The 23,121-nt window shown below is 50.5% G+C and overlaps 1 protein-coding gene across 1 annotated transcript; it reads right to left on the minus strand.

The window, feature by feature from the left end:
* Positions 1-475: 475 nt before the first annotated feature.
* On the minus strand, positions 476-22,858 carry LOC116500996 (adenylate cyclase type 10-like). The gene is made up of 16 exons (XM_032206353.1): positions 22,767-22,858; positions 22,143-22,274; positions 10,122-10,226; positions 7,929-7,967; positions 7,419-7,562; positions 7,103-7,308; positions 6,547-6,640; positions 6,143-6,231; positions 5,383-5,574; positions 5,046-5,167; positions 4,438-4,514; positions 3,326-3,515; positions 2,324-2,376; positions 1,473-1,626; positions 1,050-1,242; positions 476-742 (listed from the first exon to the last, which is right to left on the minus strand). Exons 1-16 carry the CDS (start codon positions 22,819-22,821, stop codon positions 476-478), a joined length of 2,112 nt encoding a protein of 703 aa, XP_032062244.1. The 5' UTR covers positions 22,822-22,858.
* Between the last annotated feature and the right edge of the window lie 263 nt (positions 22,859-23,121).

The following is a 23,121-nucleotide window of genomic DNA, read 5'->3' on the forward strand; positions in this document are numbered from 1 at the left end:
TGAAGACAGCTGATTCTCTGGGACGTTGTGCTGTCTGCTGCAGCTTTGAAAAAGCTCTCCGTTCTCTCGTGGCCAGGAGCTAAGCTCATCACCATAAAGAGCGTGACGCTTTGGAGCACGGGCCACATGACAGTCCAGGAGGCAGGGTCGATGAAGTGGGCGTTGTCGATGACAAATATGCCAATTCTCCTCCAAGGGTCTGAAAAAAGCAGATGGATCTGTTTGGAGTCTGGCGGATTCTCAAGCATCCTCTAGGGGAGGAGATGCAGCCTCTCTCTCCGGAGACGGAGAATACTCAGAAGTCTCTCCCCAGCCGCTTCCCTCTTCAGAAGCTTACTGGCTTTTCATTTCTGCGAGACTTTAAGGCCTCCTGGAACATCACTTGCCCTTCTGAAGAAGGGAGCTTGGGCAAAGGAATGCAGAAGGCGTCAATCCTCCTCCAGGGCACATACCCTCCAACTTAACAGGAGGCGAGCTACGACGAGGCATATGGGGAGGGTGTGAGAGGGGCTTCTGGGAGGAGGGGCTCCTGGGCCCTGAAGGGCGGTGACCCTGGCACATCGTCCTGCTGCCCACTCAGGCTGTTCTGATGTGGAGCCTGCAGCGGGCAGGGTTGTTTTCTTTCTCTGACCCAGGTAGAAGGAGGAACGCTCACCTTCTGTAGCACTTTCCTACAAGTCTTCTGCAACTCCCTTTTCCTTTGAAGGTCATGCATCTTGCAAACCTCGTCTGAGATGGCAAACTGGACAGGAAAGCAGAGTCAGAAAGAAACATCATCCTGGGACCAGGCATGCCTATCCACCAAGCTAGACGGCAGAGCAAAGCGCCTCTGCTTTTGCATGAGGTCAGCGCAAGCCTCTCTTCACTGGCCTTTCCAGGGCGCTGACCAAGACACCTGGCACATGCACAGGACATGAAGTCACCACAGACAAGGAGCCTCCCTGGACCCACGAATCAGAACGGGGTGCTATGAGCACTGCAACTCCCAGCCCAGCAGAACACCCAAACAACCACCAGACTACCTCAGGAGGCCTCCCTCTCGCTCTCACCTCGACGAGGAAAATGTTGTTGAGGAGGCAGTAACTGCTCTCTTCTATCGCCCCTTGGAGCTTGGCCTGCAGGGTGCGCTGCCGGTCCTTGCACGTTTCACCCGCCTGCAGTCCCAGGGCCCTGGCCACCAGCATACAGACGGCAGAGAAGGGCTGCCTCATGTTGGCCTTGGTCAGTTCCATGGTGACAACCCTGCGGTGCAAAAGCAAAAGGCAGTTGAGCTGCAGAAAAGGCCCCCAGTAGCCCACGCCTGCCAAGACAGGAGAGTTAGAGACTCACGCTGCCTGGTTCTTACTGCAAAGGAACGCAGGGTGCACAGTCCCGGGGGTGTGGGCGGAGGGCCAGGCACAGGGCAGAGGCATCGCAGTCTTCCACGAACGTCAGGGGACGGGCATGGGAAGGGGCTCAAAAAACCCACTTACCTGTGCCCAGTGGCCTGGCCCAGAAAGGCCAGCTCAGTAAGTAAGTGGCTCTTTCCAGAGCCCAGAATGCCTGCGTACGCCAGGATGCGCGGCTGTCCCAAAGTCTCATAGGCCTTCAAGCTGCGTTCAAAGAGGTCAATCTCCACCTCCCGACCTGTGAAGACCAACCAGGAAACAAGCTGTTGCAGCATGCTGAAAAGCAGGGCAGCATTCCCCTTTTGCTGGCACGGCGGCTTCCCTCCACCACGTCAGCAAGCCTGCCTACACCCAGGCCTCCTTCCAAGCCCCTCATCTCAGAGCCGCCTGCCTGCTGGCCACACGGCGCAGCTCCTAGGAGCTCTTTCCCCTCCGCTTCTCCTCCCACAGGCAATGAGATTCAGCCAGCTGGACGCAGCTCCCCACACTGATCCAGCCCAAGACTGGAGGGCACACTTTGAGGCACTGCAGGCAGCTGCGCCCAAAAGGCATGCCAAACATCTCACTGCACCCTGAGCCCCAGAGCTCTTGCCAGCACCCTGTAGCTAAGGTGGCGTCTTCGGGCCTGTTGTGGTTTTGGCTGCGATACAGCTCCTTGTCTTCACAGGAGCTTGGAGTGTGCTGTGATGTGGTGGACTTGCCACCAAAGGAACGCCGAGAACACACTGAACTCTTGCCGAGCAGTGCTGGCACAGTGTCAAGGCCTCTGCAGTTTCTCATGCTGCCCCACCAGCCAGCAGGCTAGAGGAGGGAGGAAGGGAGCGAGCGGCTGTGTGGGGCTCAGCTGCCTACCGGGGTTAACCTCCAGCAAGGTGCACTGCTTTGGGCAAAGGGAAGCAGCTGGGGTTCTGAAGAGCGAGGACTTCTCTACCTACCCAGCAAGGGGCCATAGTCCGACCTCTTCTTGGTAAGACCCATGTCAAAGATGCTAGAAGCGGGAGAAGACAAAACATGAGTTTCACTTAGTTGTTCAGAAGCCAGGGAATATAGAGCCTGCTGTGTTAGGGGAGGAGACCCGCCGCAGGTAACTGCTTTTCTTTCCAGCAGCATGCTGTCCGGAGCATGCTCCCCGGCCAACGTTCGAGTGGACATGCCAGGACAGCTTCAAGCACGAAGAAGGCCAGCAGCCATGGCGGGACAGCAGAAGGTGTTGGGAGTCCCTCGCCAGAGGCCAAAACCAAAGAAAGCCCAGATGCGGCAAAGAAGCCAGGGTGTGCTGTTGGCTAGTAGACTGCTCTGCCACCCTGGACAAGCAAAAGAAGCCTCTTGGAAAGGAGGACCTGTGTCACTTAGTGGCTCAGGACACCAAGCACCTGGCACCTTTGGCTCAAGTCTTTTGATAGTTTTCAAGAGACAGCAACGTTAACATCCAAAAGGTCCTCCAACCCTGGCCCGGAGGGACAGCTGAGAACTGAGCAGGCAGACAGGAGGAAGAGTGGCCCAGTGGCCCACCTTTCCCCAAGGCGACATGACTGACCCAAAGCTTCCTGCGCAGAAGGAGCTGGGAAAAAATTCCTCCTTGCATCAGAATGACCTCTGCCTTAGCCTTGCACATAGTGGAGCAAACACAGGGCAGGGAGGGAGCCCAGCGGAAAGCCGCTTGGACAAAGCCTGCATGGCTAGCGTGCGTCTCCAAAGCCAGGACAACCTTCTGCACCCCACTGGCGTCACTCGCAGCTCTCTTAGCAGCAGGAGACACAAGGGCAGAAAGGCACAAAGCAGACCCATGCCAGGCCTTTGGATCTTCTTGGCCACAGGGAAGGGATGTCTGTGGGAGGCCAGGCTGGTCTCTTGCTGCACAGCTCCTCTTTACCGGTCAAGGTTGCACCCTTGGCTTCCCCTTGTGGCCCCATCCAGATGGCTCGGAAGACACTCACCACTTGTCGGTGATCCCCACATATTGATAGATAGCGCCGGGATCTGTAACACCTTTCAACTTTGTCTTCGGCAACTCCTTGAAGAGGTAACTGGGCAGGCGAGAGGCCTTGTAGGTGTCTTCATCACAGGACACCAGCCTGGGGTAGTGCACCATCAAGCGGGCACCCAAATTCACCTTATGGCCAATCACTGCCATGGAGAGAGAACACATTGACATGGTTAGGAAAGCAGCCTTGCCCCACCCTTTAAGGCCAAGGGCTACTTCCCCTTGTTGTCCATAGGTGCATGCCTAGTGCATGCACCAATGAGCACACACAGCAAAGATCTTTTAATTAATTCATTATATAAATATATATATATTATATAATTAAATATTTTATTATATAACTCTGCAGAGTCAGGTGCTTGGCGATCTTCCGCAAAGCCAGCACACCTCTGACTTGAATCACCGTTACTTGTACACAGCAAACTTGTGAAAGCTATCTCTTTGGGTACTTCTGATTGGCTATTACAGCTCACCTAACTTATGTCTCCTGAGTTTGCACATTACAGAGAAAGAGTGGGGGCTGGGGAAGTGGGGACACATCAAATCCCACATTAGCATACGTTAGCATTTTGATGGGTACGATTTTTAATACGTTTATGACCCTTAATGAGCAAAAGGTTACTACAGATTAGTCTGGAGCTGTTGTTCTCCTCCTTGTTTTCACCTTTTGTCCCTTATCTCCCTGGCTGCTGCTAGCTCAAGGCTACCTGTCTCTCTGTTCCCTTATTCTCTCACCTAAAAGACTATACAAGCTATAGAAATACTACACAAGCTACAGGACTCTCTATATTCTTCAAGGTTTCCTTGTTTTTCCCAGCTTTGGGACTACACCCTCAGGCACAGGTCAACCCCGCAGCAGGGCAAGCTGACCCAGCGGGAACCGCAAGTCTCTGAGCCCATTCTCCCACCTCAGGTCGAGACCTGTGACATCTGGGCCGCTCTCGGCAGGCTGTAGCATATGTGCTTGCCCCAGCCTTCCCATCTCTTCATGATGGATGTGTGTGTGGCAGGTGTGCTTAAGCACACCCACGCCAGCCTCCCACTCTTCAGACTAAGGTGCGGTACCTGTATGTTCAGCCCTCTCCGGATGGCCACAGAGGCCGTAGAACATCGTCCCGCTGGTGACCCCAATAGACATTGCCCTGGCACACAGGGAGAGAAGTGCAAATTCAGTGGTGCCCCAGGCGCAGTCCTGCTCGCCCCGCTCTGCCACTTCCCACGTCTCCCCCTTGGCACCAACCAGGGACACCTGCTGTCCCACAGCCGGTGTGTGCCTCGGGGACTTGGAGAGCTTGGGGCACCACACACAAGGGACGTGGGGAGGGTGCACGCAAGACGGCTTGGACCCTTCCCCTGAGGCCCGATGGCTGTGACCTGCAGCAGGCCACAGCCCCTCTCACTAGTGGAGGAAAGCAGGTGCTACCCACAGAGCACCTATAATGCCAGCGACTTTGAGATTAGGCCAGAGCCCTGTTCCTGGCAGGCTGTGCTTGGAGGGACTGCGCCTGGCTGCCGTGAGCTAAGCCCAGGGGCCACCTGCTGCCTCTCAGGGTGCTGCCTCAATCCTGCCAGGGACAAAGGAGGCCAAGCCAGGAGGCCGCGTCTCTTGCTGGTCAGCCCCCTTGCGCTGTCCCAGGCAGCACGCATGCCCTGCAACACCGCCACACACTCACTCAAGTTTCCTCAATGATCTGGAGCACGTGCTGAAGATCTGAAGAGCGCTGTCCAAGGCACGGGTGCTCTCGTCATGCAGCTTTGCTCCAGACATTCCGAACACACAGAGGAATGTACAGCCCTGCAGAGGACAGATGCAACACATCTGGTTACAGTGCCTATGGCCAGCAGCTAATGCCGTTCCATTGCAGTCACCAGGGAGACCAGTAGAGCTGCAGGTCAACACAAAGCCACAGAGGACTGATCCCACCAGCAAGGCAGAGCTGCTCCTCAGTCCCTCTCCACTAAACAGACACAGGCCACCCTCTGGGGGTGGGATTGCTCCCCCACGCTCACCTTATCAAACAGAAGGCTTTTGTTGATTTCACCCTTGTGAGGACTGATGATTGTTGAAATCATCCTGTTGGCATCACGGAGGCCCCTCTGAAGATCCAGTAACCCGGCCTCTGCAGAAAACTGCAGCTGGATAAAGAGGCTGGTGACTGGCCGTAGCTCAGACCACAGGTGCAGCGGCATATCCACGTCCAGCTGGAAGTGAAGAGCACGACAGCTTTGCCAGCCTGTTCTCCCGGCGGTTCCTCTGGGCCCGTGCCACGTACCAAGGGAGAGCAGGCATGTTGGCAATACCAGGTACTACTGGAGGAAGGGTAAGTCCCCTGCTCGGTGCCAATCGCAGGCCAGCCTGCGGCAGGCAGGTCATAGCAGAGTCATAGCACAAACGACAGAGGGGAATGTTCCAGCAACACTGCATCTTGTGGCAAGTACGGATGCGAGGGGCGACCCTCTGGCACATCCCAGGGACTTGAGCAGACTCGCCCCCTTGTCCTCGCCTCGTGCCCACAGCACGTCCAGAGCAAGAGTCATGGAAAAGACAGAGGCAAGTCCACCTCCTGCCACCCGTGCCTCTTTGAGGAGCAGCACAAAATGGGCAGTTGCCTGGCACGTGCAGCACCAGTAAGCCTGGCATCAGGTCCCCTGGGTTCCCGCCCCAGGGTGCTTTTTCTTCCATTTGTCTGTTTTCACGAGAGCTCCACCCATGCAATGCACACCTTCTTCTGCCCTCCCAAAATGCAGCCTCCAGCAGCAGCGGCCTTACCTTCCTGAGAGGAGCTGCTGGTATGTACTTCTGCATCTCTGCTGCCACTTTAGGACCATTGGACACGAGAAAAGCTGGCCTTAGGTGCCCTAAGGGAAGCAAACGCAGGCCTTCACTGGCAGGACGGGACTACAAGGGGGTTGAAAGACGGGGCTGGCACTGGGCAAAGCAGAGCAAAGATTCTTTGGCGTTTCCTCCTGCTCCCCTCTGCAGCTGCTTGGCCAGAGCCATCCCCTGGAAGGAGGGGATGGCAGCGACAGCCTCAGCTGAAGCACAGGAGGGACAAAGGCACGAATGCTGACTGAAAGGTGGAAGAGGGCAGGGGGAGTTCCTCCCTGGAACTCTGAAGCAGGCAGGCCCCATTTTTCCAGCCAGTCTCAGAACACGGTGAAGCAGGGACTCACCTATCCTTTCCAAACGCTGCATCTTCACGTGTTGCTCAAACTGGCCTGCAGCATCTTGGCGTTCTGATCCAGACATGTGCTCCATCCTCTGAACCTGCAGACACGCAGAACAAAAGTACTGCCGCTGGCCTCCCCAAGGAGCCCCGGGAGACACAGCCCGCCCCTCCACTCTCACTTTCCAGAGAAGGGCAGAACCTCTTGGTGCAGCAAGCCCACCTCTCTGGATTTTCAGCTGGGACAGAAGTGCCTCTTCAGAAGGACCAGAGCCACGCAGGCATCACCCAAGCATGCCCCAGCTCTCCAGGACAGCTGCGCGACCCACGGGGGACATTGCTGGTGGGGCCCACACCCTTCCTGTGCTTCCCTTGGCCAGTCACACCAAGCAAGCACTACCCAGAGCTACCCCTGAGGTGGAAGGGCAACTGCTTCAGCTCTCTACCAACCCTTACAGCTACAACTCTCTCCACGTCCAGCGCCTCAGCCTTCTGGCATCTGCCTCCTTCCCTCTCAGGTGCAGGTCTTCAGAGAGGCTCTAGAGGCCAACCTGTCCACCTACCTTCAGAACCCGTTTGCCACCAAGAAGCCTGGTCTGGATCTTTTCCTGCTCACACAGCTTCCAGCAGGTGGGCGAGACAATCACTTCACTTTTAACCGCAAGGTTTTGGGCGTTCATAACTTCCTCCAGGGCCTGGCTGCAGATGAAGTACTGCTGATGGTACCTGTCTCCAGCAGCCAGTACGGTCATTTGCCCTGCGGAGATCCCTGGGGAGAGAGCAAGAAGCAGCATTGACACCGGGGAGCAGAAGCAGTCAGCAGCACTGGAGAGTGCCAGGGCTGTGCACGTGGCACAGCTGACCCTGCAGCGCCCATACCTATCTTCAGGTGGAGCTTCTGACCCACGTGTGTGTCACGACTGCCATGCTTCTTCTGGATTTGTTGGCAACACTGCAGCACCAGGCTGATGGTCTGAGGCAGCTGAGCTTCTGATGCTCTCCACAGCACCAGCACAGCATCCCCTGGGGAAAGTGAGGGGAAGGGGAAGGCTCTCCTGAGGGACAGCAGCAAGTGGCCAGCCGGCGTGCAGAGGAGGACGGGCTTGTGGGAGGGCATCCTCCTGAAGGACAGCACCCTGGCCACAGGGACCCCTCCCCTCTGCCAGACCAGCCACAGCACCAGCCAGGGCAGCAGGGCAAGAGGGTGGGTGGCGGGGGGACCCTCTGCCCAGCACTCCTCCGCAGCTGCAGCAGCCCAGGGACACCACCGGAGGGATTGCTGCGTGGCCAGAGAGCTGCTCCATCAGGCCAGAGCACAGAGCAAGTGGCTCCCGCGGGAAACACTGCACAGCAGCAGGACATGGAAGCAGCCTCCTCCTAAGGACATACCTCCAAACTTCAGGATGTCTCCTCCGAAATCCAGCACAACTGTGGAGAAAGAAGGGAAGGCAGAGTTATGGGGCGCCTTCTTCCGGAATCCGTGGGGCAAGCCACCTGTAGCCACAGCCCTGGCCCCTGTACAGTGAGTTGGGAGGCCACACAAGCACAGTACGGTGCAAGCTGGAAGGCACCTCTGGAGAGTATCTGCTCCAGTCCCGCACCCCGTCTCCACTCAAGCCGAGCCACTCAGAGCCACCTGCCCGGGGCCACGTCCAGACGCCTGGTGAAGATCTCTGAGCGGGGACACTTGCAAATGCTGCCAAAGTGGTGGCCACCACATGCTCACAGTCAGAGACGTCCCCCAGGATAAGGGGCTCAGGAGGGCCACACACAGATGTCAGTGCGAGCCTCCCTAGGTCACTGGCACGCTGGCACTCACTGGAGGCCCCCAGCCTGCCTGCGGTCCTAATGGCACCAAAGCGGTGTTCCATCGTGGAACTGCAACGGTCTCTCTGCAAGCACAGAGACAGATGCTGAGAAAGCAGGTGTCCCCTTGCTCATACGATCAGAGAATGATCTAGGCTGGAAAAGGCCTTCGAGATCATCAAGTCTGACCATCCACCTAGCCTACTGAGTCCCCATCACTAAACCATCTACCTTAGTGCCACGTCCACACATCTCTTAAATAGCTGCAGGGACTGGGACTCCATCGCTTAACTGGGCAGGCTGCTCCAGTGCTCAACCACAACCACAACCTCCTTGAAGAAATTCTTCCCAGTACCCAACCCAAGCACAGCCTGCCCCAAATCGAGAGCCTTTCCTCATGGCCTCTCTCTTGTCACCTGAGAAAAGAGACCGACTGCCTCTGCGCTGCAGCCTCCTTGCAGGGAGGTGGGAAGCGCAATGAGGTCTCCCCTCAGCCTCCTCTTCTCCAGACTAAACAACCACAATGCCCTCAGCTGCTCCTCGTAACTCTTGTTTTCTAAACCCTTCAGCAGCTTTGATGATCTTCTCTGTACACACGCAAGCAACTCAGACATCCTTCTCGTGGTCAGGGGCCCCGAACTGAATGCAATATTCGAGGTGTGGGCTCACCACTGCCGTGTCCAAGAGCTATCACTTCCCTAGCCCTGCTGGCCACACTAGTTCTAATGCAGGCCAGAATGCCATCGGCCTTTCTAGAGACCTGGGCACGCTGCTTGCACATGTTCAGCTGGCCACCAAGCAGCAACCCCACATCCTTTTCTACTGGGCCCATTTCCAGCCACTCTTCCCCCAGGCCTATGTGGCTGCATTAGGTTGCTGTGTGCCAAGCGCAGGACCCACCACTTAGCCTGGTTCAGTGGCATGTGACTGGACTTGGCCCAGCCTACCTCAGCAAAGCCTTCCCACCCTCAAGCCAGTCAACCGTCCCGCCTAACTTGGAATTGTCTGCAAACTTACTGATGGAGGGTGCATTCAATCCCCTCCTCCCTCCTGGTCACTGATGAAAATGTTAAACAAAAAGGCCCTGGTAGAGTGCCCTGGAGAAGGCCACTGGTGTCCAGACACCAACTGGATTGAACCTGGATTGAACTCCGCTTGCTAGGACTCCTTAAGCCCAGCCGTCCAGCCACTTCTTTACCCAGCAAACAGTATGTCTGCCCAAGCCCTGAGCAGCCAGTCTCTCTGGGAGAATACTGTGGGCAGCAGTGTCAAACGCTTTATAAAAAGCCAGGCAGACAATGACCAGAGCCTCTCCCTCCTCTACCAAGTGGGTCACCTTGTCGTAGGAGATCAGGGTAGTCAGGAGGCACCTAGCCTTCAAAATCCCGCGCCAGCTGCTTCTGATCCCTCCATTGGAGGCATGTGCCATGTCACAGCACTCAGGATCACCTGCTCCGTAACCTGCCCTGATACTGACATCAGGCTGACGGGCCTGTAATTCCCTGCAAAGTCCTTCCAGCCCTTCCCGTTGCCTGGAGGCACGTCTGCCAGCCTGCAGTCCACTGGGGCCTCCCTCATCCCAGTGGGCAGCAGAAGAGACCTGCTGCACTCCTCCCTTGCCACGGGAGCCCCACGGCTCCCACTGTCCCCCCAGGCCACAGTGAGCTCCACAGCCCTTCCAAGGAGGCAGGAGCAGCTGGTGCAGCAAGGCTGCCTCTGCCCTCTGCAAGCAACCTCAGGGCCCCATATACAACAGCCTGGCAGCATGGCTCTTACCCTCCAAAACGTCGCTCATGTAGTCATTGAGTGTTTGTGCCAGCTCGTCAGCACCTCTGTCTGTGCCGCTCTGCTGGACACACTTCTCTGACAAAGAAGTGAAACCTGCAGGAAGAACAGGCAGAAATCAGGACATGTCTACGTGGGCCACAGGGCCTGGCAGCCAGTCCCATGCTGCCAAGCCTAAGCGCCTGTCAGTCGCTGCATCGCAAGAGAAGCCAATCCGTGCTCTCTTTAGCCATCACAGCAGGAGTCCTCAAGAGCAACAAGATAGCTGTGCCATCTACGGGCCAGGGCCCCCGAGGGCCTGGTGTGTCCCAATGGCTCGTTTCCGGGGAGGCTCTACCGTGCCCAACCCACCTGAAAAATCCGCTAAGAACAGCACTCCCACGATAAGCCTGGGGATCTGGCTGTCCCAGGTGAAGTCCTCAGAAAGAAGATCGGGGAGGAGCACGCTCCCGTTCTCCATCTCAGAGTACGGGTACTTCCCCTCCCAGGCAGATGCTATGGTCAGTGCCCTGTGGTACCGGGGTACCTCAGCAGAAGACAACCATGCCCAGCTGGGAGGGAGGAGATGAAGACCCCTCAGCACCGGACGATGCAGTGAGCCTGGGGCCTTCTTGAAGGACAGTTTGGTCTCTGCCACCATGGGTCATCACAATCACCTGGTTGTGATGTCATTCATAGGTCATCGCTTAGTGGCTGCCCTCCAGCAACATGGTGGGCTAACAGTGCCATCCTCCATAGATCAATGCCTGCTGAGCAGCAGCCGCTGTGACCCCGTACAAATGTATAGAGCTACTTCTTCCAATGAGGTTATTAAAAAAAAAGAAAAAAAGTACAGATAGGATTAAGACTGGAAGAGGGTAAAGAACATTCATATATTCATGACAACATTCACCACCAGAACCTTCCAGAATGGTTGCTCAGTTCTTCTGTTCTGGGGGGGTGGTTAGGGGCTGGTGGCAGGGAATGCAGGCTGCTGGTCAGTTAAGTCAGCGGACCACTGACACAACCAGAATGAAGAATGCTAACACATAAATAAAATTCAGAAATTATTCTATTCTGGCTAGAAAAGTTGTTTCATGTTGCTCCATCCATCCAAGAGGAAAGGTTGAAAACAACAGTGGCAACGTGAAGTTTAAGAGAAGAAGAGATAAGGAGTGAAGGATGGAGGATGAGGATGGTAACATAAGCAGCAAACGGTGGTTAGTAATTAACCTCTTAGAAGATCACTAGAAAAGAGATATTTAAGTAGGAGATTTGTTTTGTTTTGAAAACACTGGCTTGTGCTTTTAAGGGTCACCGATTACCTGAACTGTTTGCAAGGTCACTGCTTGAAAACTGGAAAACTTGTTCAATAAAATTAACAATTCTGTATATTGAAAATTGTTATAAATGGCTCAGGATTCAAATTAGGATTACATAAAAAAATAGGATTCATTGAAAGAATATAAAGGAATAGAGGTAAGGAAACAGCGCTGGGTGCACCGGGAGTCTCCGCTCCACCAGGACACACACCAGTTACATCAAGCAGCTGATTTTTATGCTCCTAGACTAATACATATTCATTACTACTTCTAAAAAAAATAGATTATTAAAATTAGCTTCCGGGGTGCAGTCCCTCCTACTGGAGCATGCGCAGTCTCCTCTGGGGTCTCTTCTGGGGGTCTCTGGGGGTCTTTCATGCTGAAGGCTCGTAGTCTTCCTCTCCCCCTTTGTACTTACTGGGCACCATGCCAAGTTTATAGAACATCCTCTTCAAGTCTTGTCTCCCAGCCGTCCTTCAGCTTCTTTCTCCTTCCTCTTTATCTCTTGGCCCCCCCAACCAGATACCAAAGATCCACATAGTATCCCATAACAGTCACTAGTTGTTATCAGTTGTTCTGAAACTCCCAGACACACGAGTAATTAAAACATTCTTCCCCAGCCATTCACAGACACATCTATAGCAGTGTTAGAAATAGAAGTCCGGAATAACAAAAGCAAACAGGTTCATAAATTTAAGAAGTGATAAATTGACTAGAATGAGGGGGAGACTGGGACACACTGCATCTGTGGTTCAAGAATTAAATTGCCAGTGCAGGGCCCAGAGGCAGACAGGATTCAAACAGAATTGTTCTTTATGGACACGAATTGTTAAAACATTCCTCACAATCCCTTATCTTCTTTTTAATATCAACAATTCGTGTCACTTCTGTTGTTAATAACTGGATTTCATCAGTCCGTTCTTGGAGGGTCCAATTCTTAAACATCATAATTGACATATCCCCTTCCTTTTTTAATGAAGTTATTACAAATGTACTATTTATCACCCGGTGTATTAATAATGTAAGACAAGGCATCATACAAGGTATAAACAATAACATCATTACACCACATAACAACAAAAATAACACCCTTTTAACCCATGGTCCACCAGGCAGCCGTGAAAATAAATCCCATTCCATATCCTTCCAGGTTTGTGCTTGCTCGCTCACCTCCCCCCTCCTTCTCTGGGATGAGAGAGAGAAATGGGAAAGTGAAGCCTGTGAGTTGAGATAAAAACAAGAAAATAATAACAATAATAACAACAATAATGATGATAATAGTACTACTAGTAATAATGTGTACGAAACAAGTGATGCACAATGCAATTGCTCACCACCTGCTGTCCGATGCCCAACCTAACCCCAAGCAGTCCGGCCCTCCTCCCAGCCTGCCTACTGACAGGACAGTGAGAAGCTGAATTTGGCTTGGTCCTTGGCTTGGTGTAAGCACTGCTCTGTAACAATTAAAAACAATTAAAACATCAGCATATTATTAACATTCTTCTCATCCTAAACCAGAACATAACATTCTATCAGTTACTAGGAAGAAACACCCTTTTTATCAATCTTTAAACAGCAATTACTAAAGCTAAATTTTCCATAGATTTCTCCTTCTTGTGCTAGTAAATAATCCAAAGCTAGGCAATTTTGATACAAAGCAGTTCTCATCATTTATAACTATTTCTATTACAGCTAATAACCTAATTATTCTATTAAGTATATATACTGGGGTCCTATAGTCCCAGGATCTGTCTTCTGCCCACATATCTGGATCATAATAGGCAAACGCCTTCCGTCAAGGAGTTAGGCCCGCTTTCAGGGTCAATTCAGGCTTGTGTTACCGTTCAGCCTGTCAGGGTGATCCAGCTCCTGTAAAATGATCACAATTTTATATAGGTTTAAAAAAGAGGTTTATGTTATTTTCTCAGGAAAACCTGATCTTAGTGTGGGAGAAGTCCGGTCGAGGCCCTCTCACTCAGCAGTCAATACCCATAGGGGTTGCCTCCCTCGGTAGACCATACACACCGCAGTGGAGGGTCCTGCCCCGGTCTTGCCTTCTCCCTTTTCTCCCTTTAGGCTTATCCCCTTTATCTGGCATCCTTAATTCATGCAGAGCCTCGTTGCTAGAATATTAGTTCTCCCTTAGCTTGAGTTTCAGTTTCCCAGGAGCGGACTCAACCCTCCAAGTTTCAGTAGTTACTGGTCCTTTTATTCTGGATGCGTGGGTCCCTTTCTGCAGTTCTCACAGCTGTTTCAGTAGTCAGTAAAACAAGATACAGTCCCTCACATCGAGGGTTCAGTGATCCTTCCCTCCCATGACTGCTTGTTGAAACACTTTCCTTTTTATCTTCTGACAAGTTTAATAACAGTTATCTAATTTGCTTTGCCGTATGGCCCTTTCCAGGTTCCTGTAGCAGGATTCATCTGATAGCCTTTCAGGTTGATACAGATTTGACTACAGATACCAGGGTTTTGGCATTCATCACTATCTCCACAGTTTCCCAGTTGGACAGTCACATTCATTTATGTTGCATTCCTTTAGGGGCTCATCACCCCAGTCCTTGCAGTCTCTCTGCTGGTTAAACACTTTATTGATATCTATGCATTCTCCACTTCTGCACTTGAATTTGCCAGGTCCAGAGCACTGAACAACATTGTTACATTTTGCTTCATCAGTGCCATCCAGTCTCTCACACCACTGCACTGCCTACTCCTACACTGAAGATGGGACACAGTTCCCATCTTCACATCTGAACTGGTCTGGCCTGCAGGTCCAGGAAGGGCAGTTAATTTCATCACTTCCATCCTTACAATAAGGATCTCTTTCACATCTCCACAATTCTCTTCATCTTTTCCGGATCCCCATCACACTGCCATCTGTTTGGCACACACTGACCATTGTTGCACACAAAGTCAGATTCAGCACACATCTTCTTCACACATCTTCTTCACACAAGCACTCTCATCACTGCCATCTGAGCAGTCTTCACATTTTACTCTAGCACTGTCAGCAGCAGTGCACAGTCAGGCGAAGGCGAGCAGCAGGCAGAGTGCCCTGCACCGTCACCTGTGTCACTTACACTACTCCTATTACCCATGCTGTTAGTGTCAGTGGCATCCTCCTTGTACCGTTTCTGTCTTTGTCACCCCTTACTCTCCCCCTTTTCTTTTTGCCACTGGCCATTCACCACAAATGGATAAGACACATGATTACTACTTAGGAAAGAGAGTGTAACATCTGCTATACGGCTGCAGGCAGTGCCAGCTGCAACCTTAGGTTTGTGAAAGAGCCTGCCGGTGGTCATTTGGCAGTGTAATCTGCGTCTCTGCACTCCTGCCCTGCGATAGAGCTAAGTCGTCATTAGTAATAGCTATAACACCGATCTGGGGACTAACAGTCTTTTTCGCATTGCAAGATAAACCTTTTATAAAAAGAATGCTAGAGAGAAGCAGCACAGCCGCTGCTGCCACTGCCTCCATGGTCACATCAGACAGGCTGCAGGGTCCTGATGTCCGCCCCTCTGCTCTGTGCCAACTCTCCTCACGGTGAGAGTCGACTGCTGGTGTCCACTGACGCCTCTGATCTCCCGTAGCAACTCGATTTCGGATGTTCCGCAATTACTTCAATTTCCCCGCGTTTTACAGCTTCTGTCAGGTCTCTCAGAGCCGTCCGTGGCTCTGCAGTGTCCCAGGGCTCTCTCCGTCCAGCGGTAGTACCTCCGTAGTTTCTCTGGTCTCCCAGCGCTGCTCCAGTCTCTCGGCGCCGCTCCGGTCTCTCGGCCTGTTCAGGTCTCAGCGAGTCCAGGTCTCGGCCTGTGCGGGCCTCATATGTTGCAGGAAGCATGTCATATCATGCTCCTGCCTTTTTCTTGTCACAGTCAAAACATTTAAGAGCAAAAATAGGATACACAAGATACACAAGATACACCGGGCCCATATATTAGGCACCACCACTCAAAACTTGGATAAAACAGCACTTCTTTTCAGTCTGTCAAGCACTTCGTTCGTCTCTGCCTGCTCCCATTGCGGAGAGTACAGAACAACGGATCAGAACTCTGCACTCGCTTTGCAGCAACGCTGCGTCTCACTCACACAGCACAATCGCACATGGAGGCCTCCAGCACATCTCATTCATACCACAGGAATATAATTTAGAATGATAACCAAATAAGTATTGTCTCTGACTGTGTTCTTCGTGAAGTGACTTGTAACACTTTGTTTCAAACCCTTACACTTACACAAATACTTTCAACACAAAATACATACAATATGCAAATATTACAATATACAAAATTTCAACACAAAATACATACACAAAAACACATACAATTTTTAACACTCCAGTTAGTATCCCTCCAGCAGCTGAAAACGTACCGTTTATCTGCAGTTTCAGGAGATCTTTGCTCCTGCGGTGAGCAGCCGAGAGTGGAGTCCCCTCCGAGCAAAACGCTCCGGGTGCACCTAGGGGCGTCCACGCTGCAGCCGATCCCACAGCCGAGCAGAGTGTCTCCTGCCTGGCTCACCAAAATGACTCACAGAAAGCTGACTCCACAATCAGTAAGATTGTAAAGTAGGTATGTTTACTCAGTTCCATGCAGCACAGGGCGGGTAGTCCCACCAAAGTCATGCACGCCTAATGTGGCAAATTGCTTTAGTAAAGAGTTACATATACATGAACATTCCTATACATATACATATTCCTAACCTGTCCCTTTGTGAACAGTCCTCCTTATCTCAGACCCCTTGATTAAAGTCTGTACCATGAGGTTGTTTTTGATCTGGTTCTCGGGGTCCGAGAGGCTCCTGTTATCTGGTGCAGCACACGCACAAATGTAGCACATATTCATTCTTAATCAATTGCTCTCTAGTTTCTAATTCCAATGTTTCAGCTTGCTCTTTTCCGGATCCACGGGTATTCTACTATTAATGTTCAAAGCCTGACAGACCCCATCCTCCGTGGATCAAAATACATGGGGTCTTAAGGGTTCTTTTGGTCATTCTATCATAAAATACTGGATCATTTTCAATTTACTCTTTAATTTTCTGGGGCCCCTATTGTTCCAATTTCTAATCATTATTCGTAATGGACTTTTTGGTCATATATCTGGTAATTTGCTCCCTTTCTGGTCCTTGGTCTTTGATTTTATCTGACCCATCCGGGAATTTTACTAGTGGCAATTCCCACAGCCCTTGGTTGCCCCCAGTGAGAGTGTCTTGCAGGGGGTTTAGGACCTATCACCCACCCGCATATCACTCCCTTCACCGGCCCAGCCCCCCCACAGGAGATTAGAACCGGTGAGAAAACAAAAAGACCTCCACGCTGACTTTAGAAGTCTGTTACACTCTCACACACACAAACACTGGCAACCGCACCTTTACCCAACCGGACGGTATCTTACGAATCAGTCGTCTTCATCCAGAATCCAACCGGACAGTATCCACAAGCATCTCTGCTGTCTTTGTCTGGGATTGAACCAGACGGTATCCAAACAACTGTCGTCTTCATCCGGTTCGATTCCGGACACCGGAATCCAACTGAACGGTATCCAAACGACCCTGTCGTCTTCGTCCGGATCTTCGCGCACAGAATTACGGGCAAAAAACAGCCGGCAAGGGAGCTCAAAAAAAATCAAATTCTTTGCTTACCTTTATTCAGGTTCAGGATGGCATTAGTCCCGATCTGACTCAAACAGGAGCCACCAAATGGTGGGGTGCCTCTCCTAGATTAAATCAGAATTCAGGAACTATAGCCATCCCGGACGAGCCCCCAAATTGTTATAAATGGCTCAGGATTCAAATTAGGATTACATAAAAAAAATAGGATTTATTGAAAGAATATAAAGGAATAGAGGTAAGGAAACAGCGCTGGGTGCACCGGGAGTCTCCGCTCCACCAGGACACACACCAGTTACATCAAGCAGCTGATTTTTATGCTCCTAGACTAATACATATTCATTACTACTTCTAAAAAAAATAGATTATTAAAATTAGCTTCCGGGGTGCAGTCCCTCCTACTGGAGCATGCGCAGTCTCCTCTGGGGTCTCTTCTGGGGGTCTTTCATGCTGAAGGCTCGTAGTCTTCCTCTCCCCCTTTGTACTTACTGGGCACCATGCCAAGTTTATAGAACATCCTCTTCAAGTCTTGTCTCCCAGCCGTCCTTCAGCTTCTTTCTCCTTCCTCTTTATCTCTCGGCCCCCCCTAACCAGATACCAAAGATCCACATAGTATCCCATAACAGTCACTAATTGTTATCAGTTGTTCTGAAACTCCCAGACACATGAGTAATTAAAACATTCTTCCCCAGCCATTCACAGACACATCTATAGCAGTGTTAGAAATAGAAGTCCGGAATAACAAAAGCAAACAGGTTCATAAATTTAAGAAGTGATAAATTGACTAGAATGAGGGGGAGACTGGGACACACTGCATCTGTGGTTCAAGAATTAAATTGCCAGTGCAGGGCCCAGAGGCAGACAGGATTCAAACAGAATTGTTCTTTATGGACACGAATTGTTAAAACATTCCTCACAAAAATGGTATGGTTTAAATATTAAACTTCATAAATGTTCTCATTTGTGTATTACATTTATGAATCCAGTAGTTCTTAACTGAAAACAACCAAATGTTTTAATTAAGGTTTAATAGCAAATAAATGCATTTCAACTTTCCAAACTCGTTTTTCAGCAATTTTAGCCTACTGTAATTCCAATTACTTGATTCAAATCATGCTTCAGTCTGGTGTAACAACAAAATCAAGTTTACCTTTCATTATTCCATTATTGCCTAACATTTTCCCAGAGTAAACGTAATTTAAATGGATATAAAAGACACCGCATGTAACCAGCACAAAAACAGTCACTTCATTTTAAATGTGCATAAAAAAAAAAAAAAAAAAAACACCAACAAACCACACTGAAACCCAAACACATGAATGGTTAACTTTTTGTTCCCTTTTTCTCAGACAAAACCTTTGTCTTACTTCGGAGAGCAATGTCTTGATATCTGAAGGAGCTCCCTCCTTGAAGTCATCCATTCCTAGAGTCAAAACGATCAGTAATTCATCTACTCACAAGCATCTTTTCTGCTCTGCTTCCACAAATTATGTCTCATCTCAGAGCAGAGCCATGCTACTCTACCATGTTATTATACCTTCAGCTGGGATTTACATGGCTGGGATTGGTGTGCTTTTAGACCAGCAAAGATCATTCAATACATTTGTTTGACCTCCTGCGTGCTACAAACCACAGAGTTTCACCTCAACATTCCCACATCAACCCTGCAGCTCCCAGTTCAGCTATTTTATGGTTTATGATTATATATATTGTAACTATATGTAGTTACAATTCCAAGGACAGCTTGCAACATAATTATTCAATTCAAATTACAAATAGGTTCTCGGGCCCCCATACTACCTCATTCAAGTTCCAGGTAGCTGGTCCATAATGCTGTATGATTCTTTCAGGAGGCCATTCATTCTCTCCCCATTCTTGGGCACTACGCCCAGCTAAGGAAGCATCAATAGATCGTTTTACTCTATTCAGATAAAAACAAACAAACAAAAAACTCTTTTCAGCTGGAATTAGCTCAAACCTTTCTTTACATAGAAAGAAAAATCTAGGAGCGTAACAGAATGACACCAGGCAGAATGACAACTCCCAGAGGGAAGCCCTACAGTGACAGCGAGTCAGAACAGATGATCTGTGGCCACCCCAGGGACAGACTCAAATGCCATGACCTGCGACTGAAAGTGACCGCCAGAACTGGGATGATGGACGCATAGAATGCTTGCCTTTAAGACAAGAGACCGGAAGGATGGGCAGTGCAAACCCCTTAAGAATAACGCTTCAGAAATGAATTCCCAAGCCTGAGCTCCTGCTGAAGCCCAGATGACTTCCACAACAGTGACGATGGAAACAGACACAATCTGAAACCAAATATGCACAAGACCCAAAACGCATCTGCTCTTTAAGCTGTGACTGCAAGACAAGAAGTGCTTGGATCAGCCCTATGATCACAGAATCACAGAACTGATGACGAAACAAGCATTTAGGACCTTTAGTGTGGCTACCAAGTTGCCCATCTAATCTGTCCAGTGGAAGAAGGCGATGAGGATATCAAAACCTGAGGAGCGCGTAACACATAATGATCATATCAGGAAACATTCGATACAAAATAAAAGTTACATGCACGGAAGAAGTGATCCCTTTAAGCTCCTACTGCAAGACAAGAGGTGCTCAGCTCCCAGTTGAACATCAGCGTTATTCCGATGAGGTCAAGTGTTCAATACCCTCAGGATGGCTTCCCCAGGGCCTGCCGAGCACCAAGAGCAACAGCACAGCACAGACAACAAGTTGGGACTGCCCTGCCTGGCACGTGTTCACGCTGTACGTGACAGAACTCCCCACACATCATCTCTGCCTGACCTGATCAATCCTGAAAGGCCCCATCCGCTGCAATGACTTACAAGCACAGACCCTTGCCCTATGGGTCCATTCACAACCCCAACTCAAACATAGCACTTGCCCCCCCAGCTTAGCTTGGGAATGCTGGGAGGCAGGTTCCATCCTCATCAAGGAACACAAAGGCTAGCCAGGACACTGCTTCAAGCCTAAGGCTCCTCTTCACCTGCAGAAATAAAGTGCCATCAGGCACCAGCACGCCAGCCAAACTTCTTCCAGGGAAGCACCCTCCTCAGAAACAAAACAGTAGTCAACTGACCTGCTCTGCTACTGAAATCAGATAGACACCCCCTAGACAACTCCCTGCCTCCCCCTGCCAACACACAAGATTTGCCCCTGAACTTAATTCTCAGGGCTCAGCATCCATCCTCAATGTGGACCACAGAGACCAGCTAGGATGTTCCCAGTACCTTCTTCATCCCTGGAAAAGAGGAGTCACCTAGAGGTGGACCAATAGACTACCAAACCAAAAACAATGCCCGTTTTCCAACTTTTCTCCACTCACCTTCCCAACCCACACCCAGCGCTTCCATTCACTGTGCCAAGCCAAGCCCGCGGGGCTTAGATCAAGGAGAAAGGACAGACAAACGTGACAATCCATAAAACGGTCTATACCCACTCCTCTTCTTTCATCCCCTACCGCAAGAGCCAAGAAGCCCCAGACCCATGTTCCCCAGCCCAGTATCACCGCTTCGCCCACCTAACACCCCAAAGAGATGCATCTCCAGCATTTCAGGAACTAGAACTGCTGACGTCTGGCGCGCCTCAGAAACGTGGCAGGAGACGTACTCTGCTGTCGCAAGGTAGTTTGCCCAACAGGCAAAGCAGACTAACACAGTCCACTGACCAACTCAGGGCCCACACTGCTGTCCACTCACCCTCGTGCTTCGTTCAAGTTTCCGTGCCCATGCCCTGGGCTACAAGAAACAAAGAGAGAAGGTCATGCCCACGATGGACACGCAAACAGTACAGCTTCTTGCAGAGGACTCAAACACAGAGACCAGAGCCAGAAAAAAAAAAACACACCCTCGAGTCCACAAATGCCAAAAAGCCATGAATGCACAGCAGTCCCAGCAGGGGTAATTACAGACTTATCCTTTACAGATGAAAAAGGTGACCCTGCTCAGTCTCTTCGTACTACTGCGCTTATGCAGTCGAGCCCCTTGCAATGCGTGCTGAAGCTCTTTGTGAATCCTCTGGACAGTGACACAAATGGCTTGATATACCTAAAGATTGAAATGTAACGCCAAAAAAAGGAACCGTACCCCATGATTTCCCAAAAACAAGTTAGCCAGCAACCCCTCCTAAGCATCCCTCTTCTAAGTGAATTCCAAGCTCTTAAAATCTAGAAGGATGCAAGGTCTAAAGACTCAACAGCCAGCAAAACCACAGGCAAAAGCTGCAGAAATATAACAAACTGTCCCTAACCCTGAACAAGATTACACCTTACATGCCTACTGCTGCTGGTTTCAGATACATGCTTACACAGGGAGCTTCGACAATACCTTTCTCCTAAACCCTGCTCCCTCACTTTGCCACCAAGGTTGTAACTTTGATAGTATTTGACATACAGGCAAAGACTCACAGTAAGCCCCGTAATCCTGCAAAAATCCTGAGGGACCCAGAACCACTAAGCAAACACACAAACTAACATTATTGTCCTATCCATGAACATGCCATAAAAATGACTCACCTGAGAAAGAACTGCATGCAATAAAGGCACCTACTACAGTGCAAGTCACGAGTATCACTCTATACTTGTTCTATTCTGCTAAGATCACAGATCTTTGGTCTGACTTTCTGCGGCCCTTGTTACATTGTCACAGCAACACACAGGCAGGAAAACATTGCTACATACAGTAACAAAAGACTGAGTCATAAGAAGAACCTAGGATAAAAAATGAAACCGCACACTATCTTAGTTCAGCACTACATTCTATATGCATGCTTTCAGCCTGAAATCATCAATAAGAGACGATAACCTCTAAGACTGAAAACAAGACAAATTCTACTTAGTTCTCTGAATGCAAGGCTGATGCAGCAAGTCATCAGCTGGAAGGAACCCAAGCAGAGGATTCAAGATGTTCCATTCCAACATTGAAACTTACCTTTCCAAAGCCGCTTGTCAAGCAGAGCATAGTTTCCCATTTGTTGAACAGGCAGGCCTAGCCAAATTTCAACCCTAAACTTCCAGGGAATCTCTACTGCTCCCAGCGTACATATTACTTCCGTACTCACCTGCAGGTCTTACCTGTGAAAACAAAGTTCCAACTTTCTTCCCTTCTACAATATCTGTGATGACATGACCCGAGATTTTCGGGTGGACTCCATTTGCAATCACTACAGAGGTGCCTCCTCGCAGGGCCCACAAAGCTGCTGTCACCTACAGTGAAGGAGAGAGCCAGTTCCCAAAAATGCACTTGTTAGTTGAATCCCCATCCTCAACAAGAATTCTTATGTTGGAAGAAGCCCTTAAGACCATCAAGTCCAAGCATCAACCTAATGCTACCACTAAATCATATCCCTAAGTGCTATGTCCACACGTCTCTTGAATACTTCTAAGGATGGGGACTCTACCACTTCCCCGGGCAGCCTGTTCTAATGCCTAACCACCCCTTCCATGAAGAAATGCTTATTTAGTACCCAGATATCTAGTGCTGCTCAATAGAGTTGTTCCTCCCTAGGGGTAGGGCTTGGCATTTCCCTCTCCTGAACTTCAAAAGGTTCCTGCCTGCCCCTATCTGCAGCCTGTCAAGGTTCCTCTGAATGCACCGCCCCCACCCCGCACAAGGGCCATTTCCACAGAAGCCACCAACCACCCGCCGCCTCGCCCCCTCCCTATCCAGCCCACCGTGGCGCGCCACCGACCACCAACCTCGTTGCGCCACCCCTCCTCGGCGTCCCGGCCTGCCCCGACAGCTTCTGCCCATGGCGCCGGCAAGCCCTGCATGCTGCTTCTGCCCTGGCTTCCTCCAAGCCAATCACACAGTGCTTCCGCCCTGATTGAAGACAGGCCCTGACATCACTTCCGCCCCAGGTTCCCAGCCAAGCACGGCGTGTCCCCACAGACACAGCAGAGCAAACACACAAACTAACATTGACATCCTACCCGTAAACATGCCGTAACAGTGACTCACCTGAGAAAGAACTGCATGCAATAAAGGCACCTAGTACTACATTAGTTTGTTCTAACAGATCCTACTAGCTGTCACCTCAAAAAGACGTGCGTA

Source organism: Aythya fuligula, chromosome Z, assembly GCF_009819795.1.
Source record: "Aythya fuligula isolate bAytFul2 chromosome Z, bAytFul2.pri, whole genome shotgun sequence".
In the NCBI taxonomy this organism is placed as follows: Eukaryota; Metazoa; Chordata; class Aves; order Anseriformes; family Anatidae; genus Aythya; species Aythya fuligula.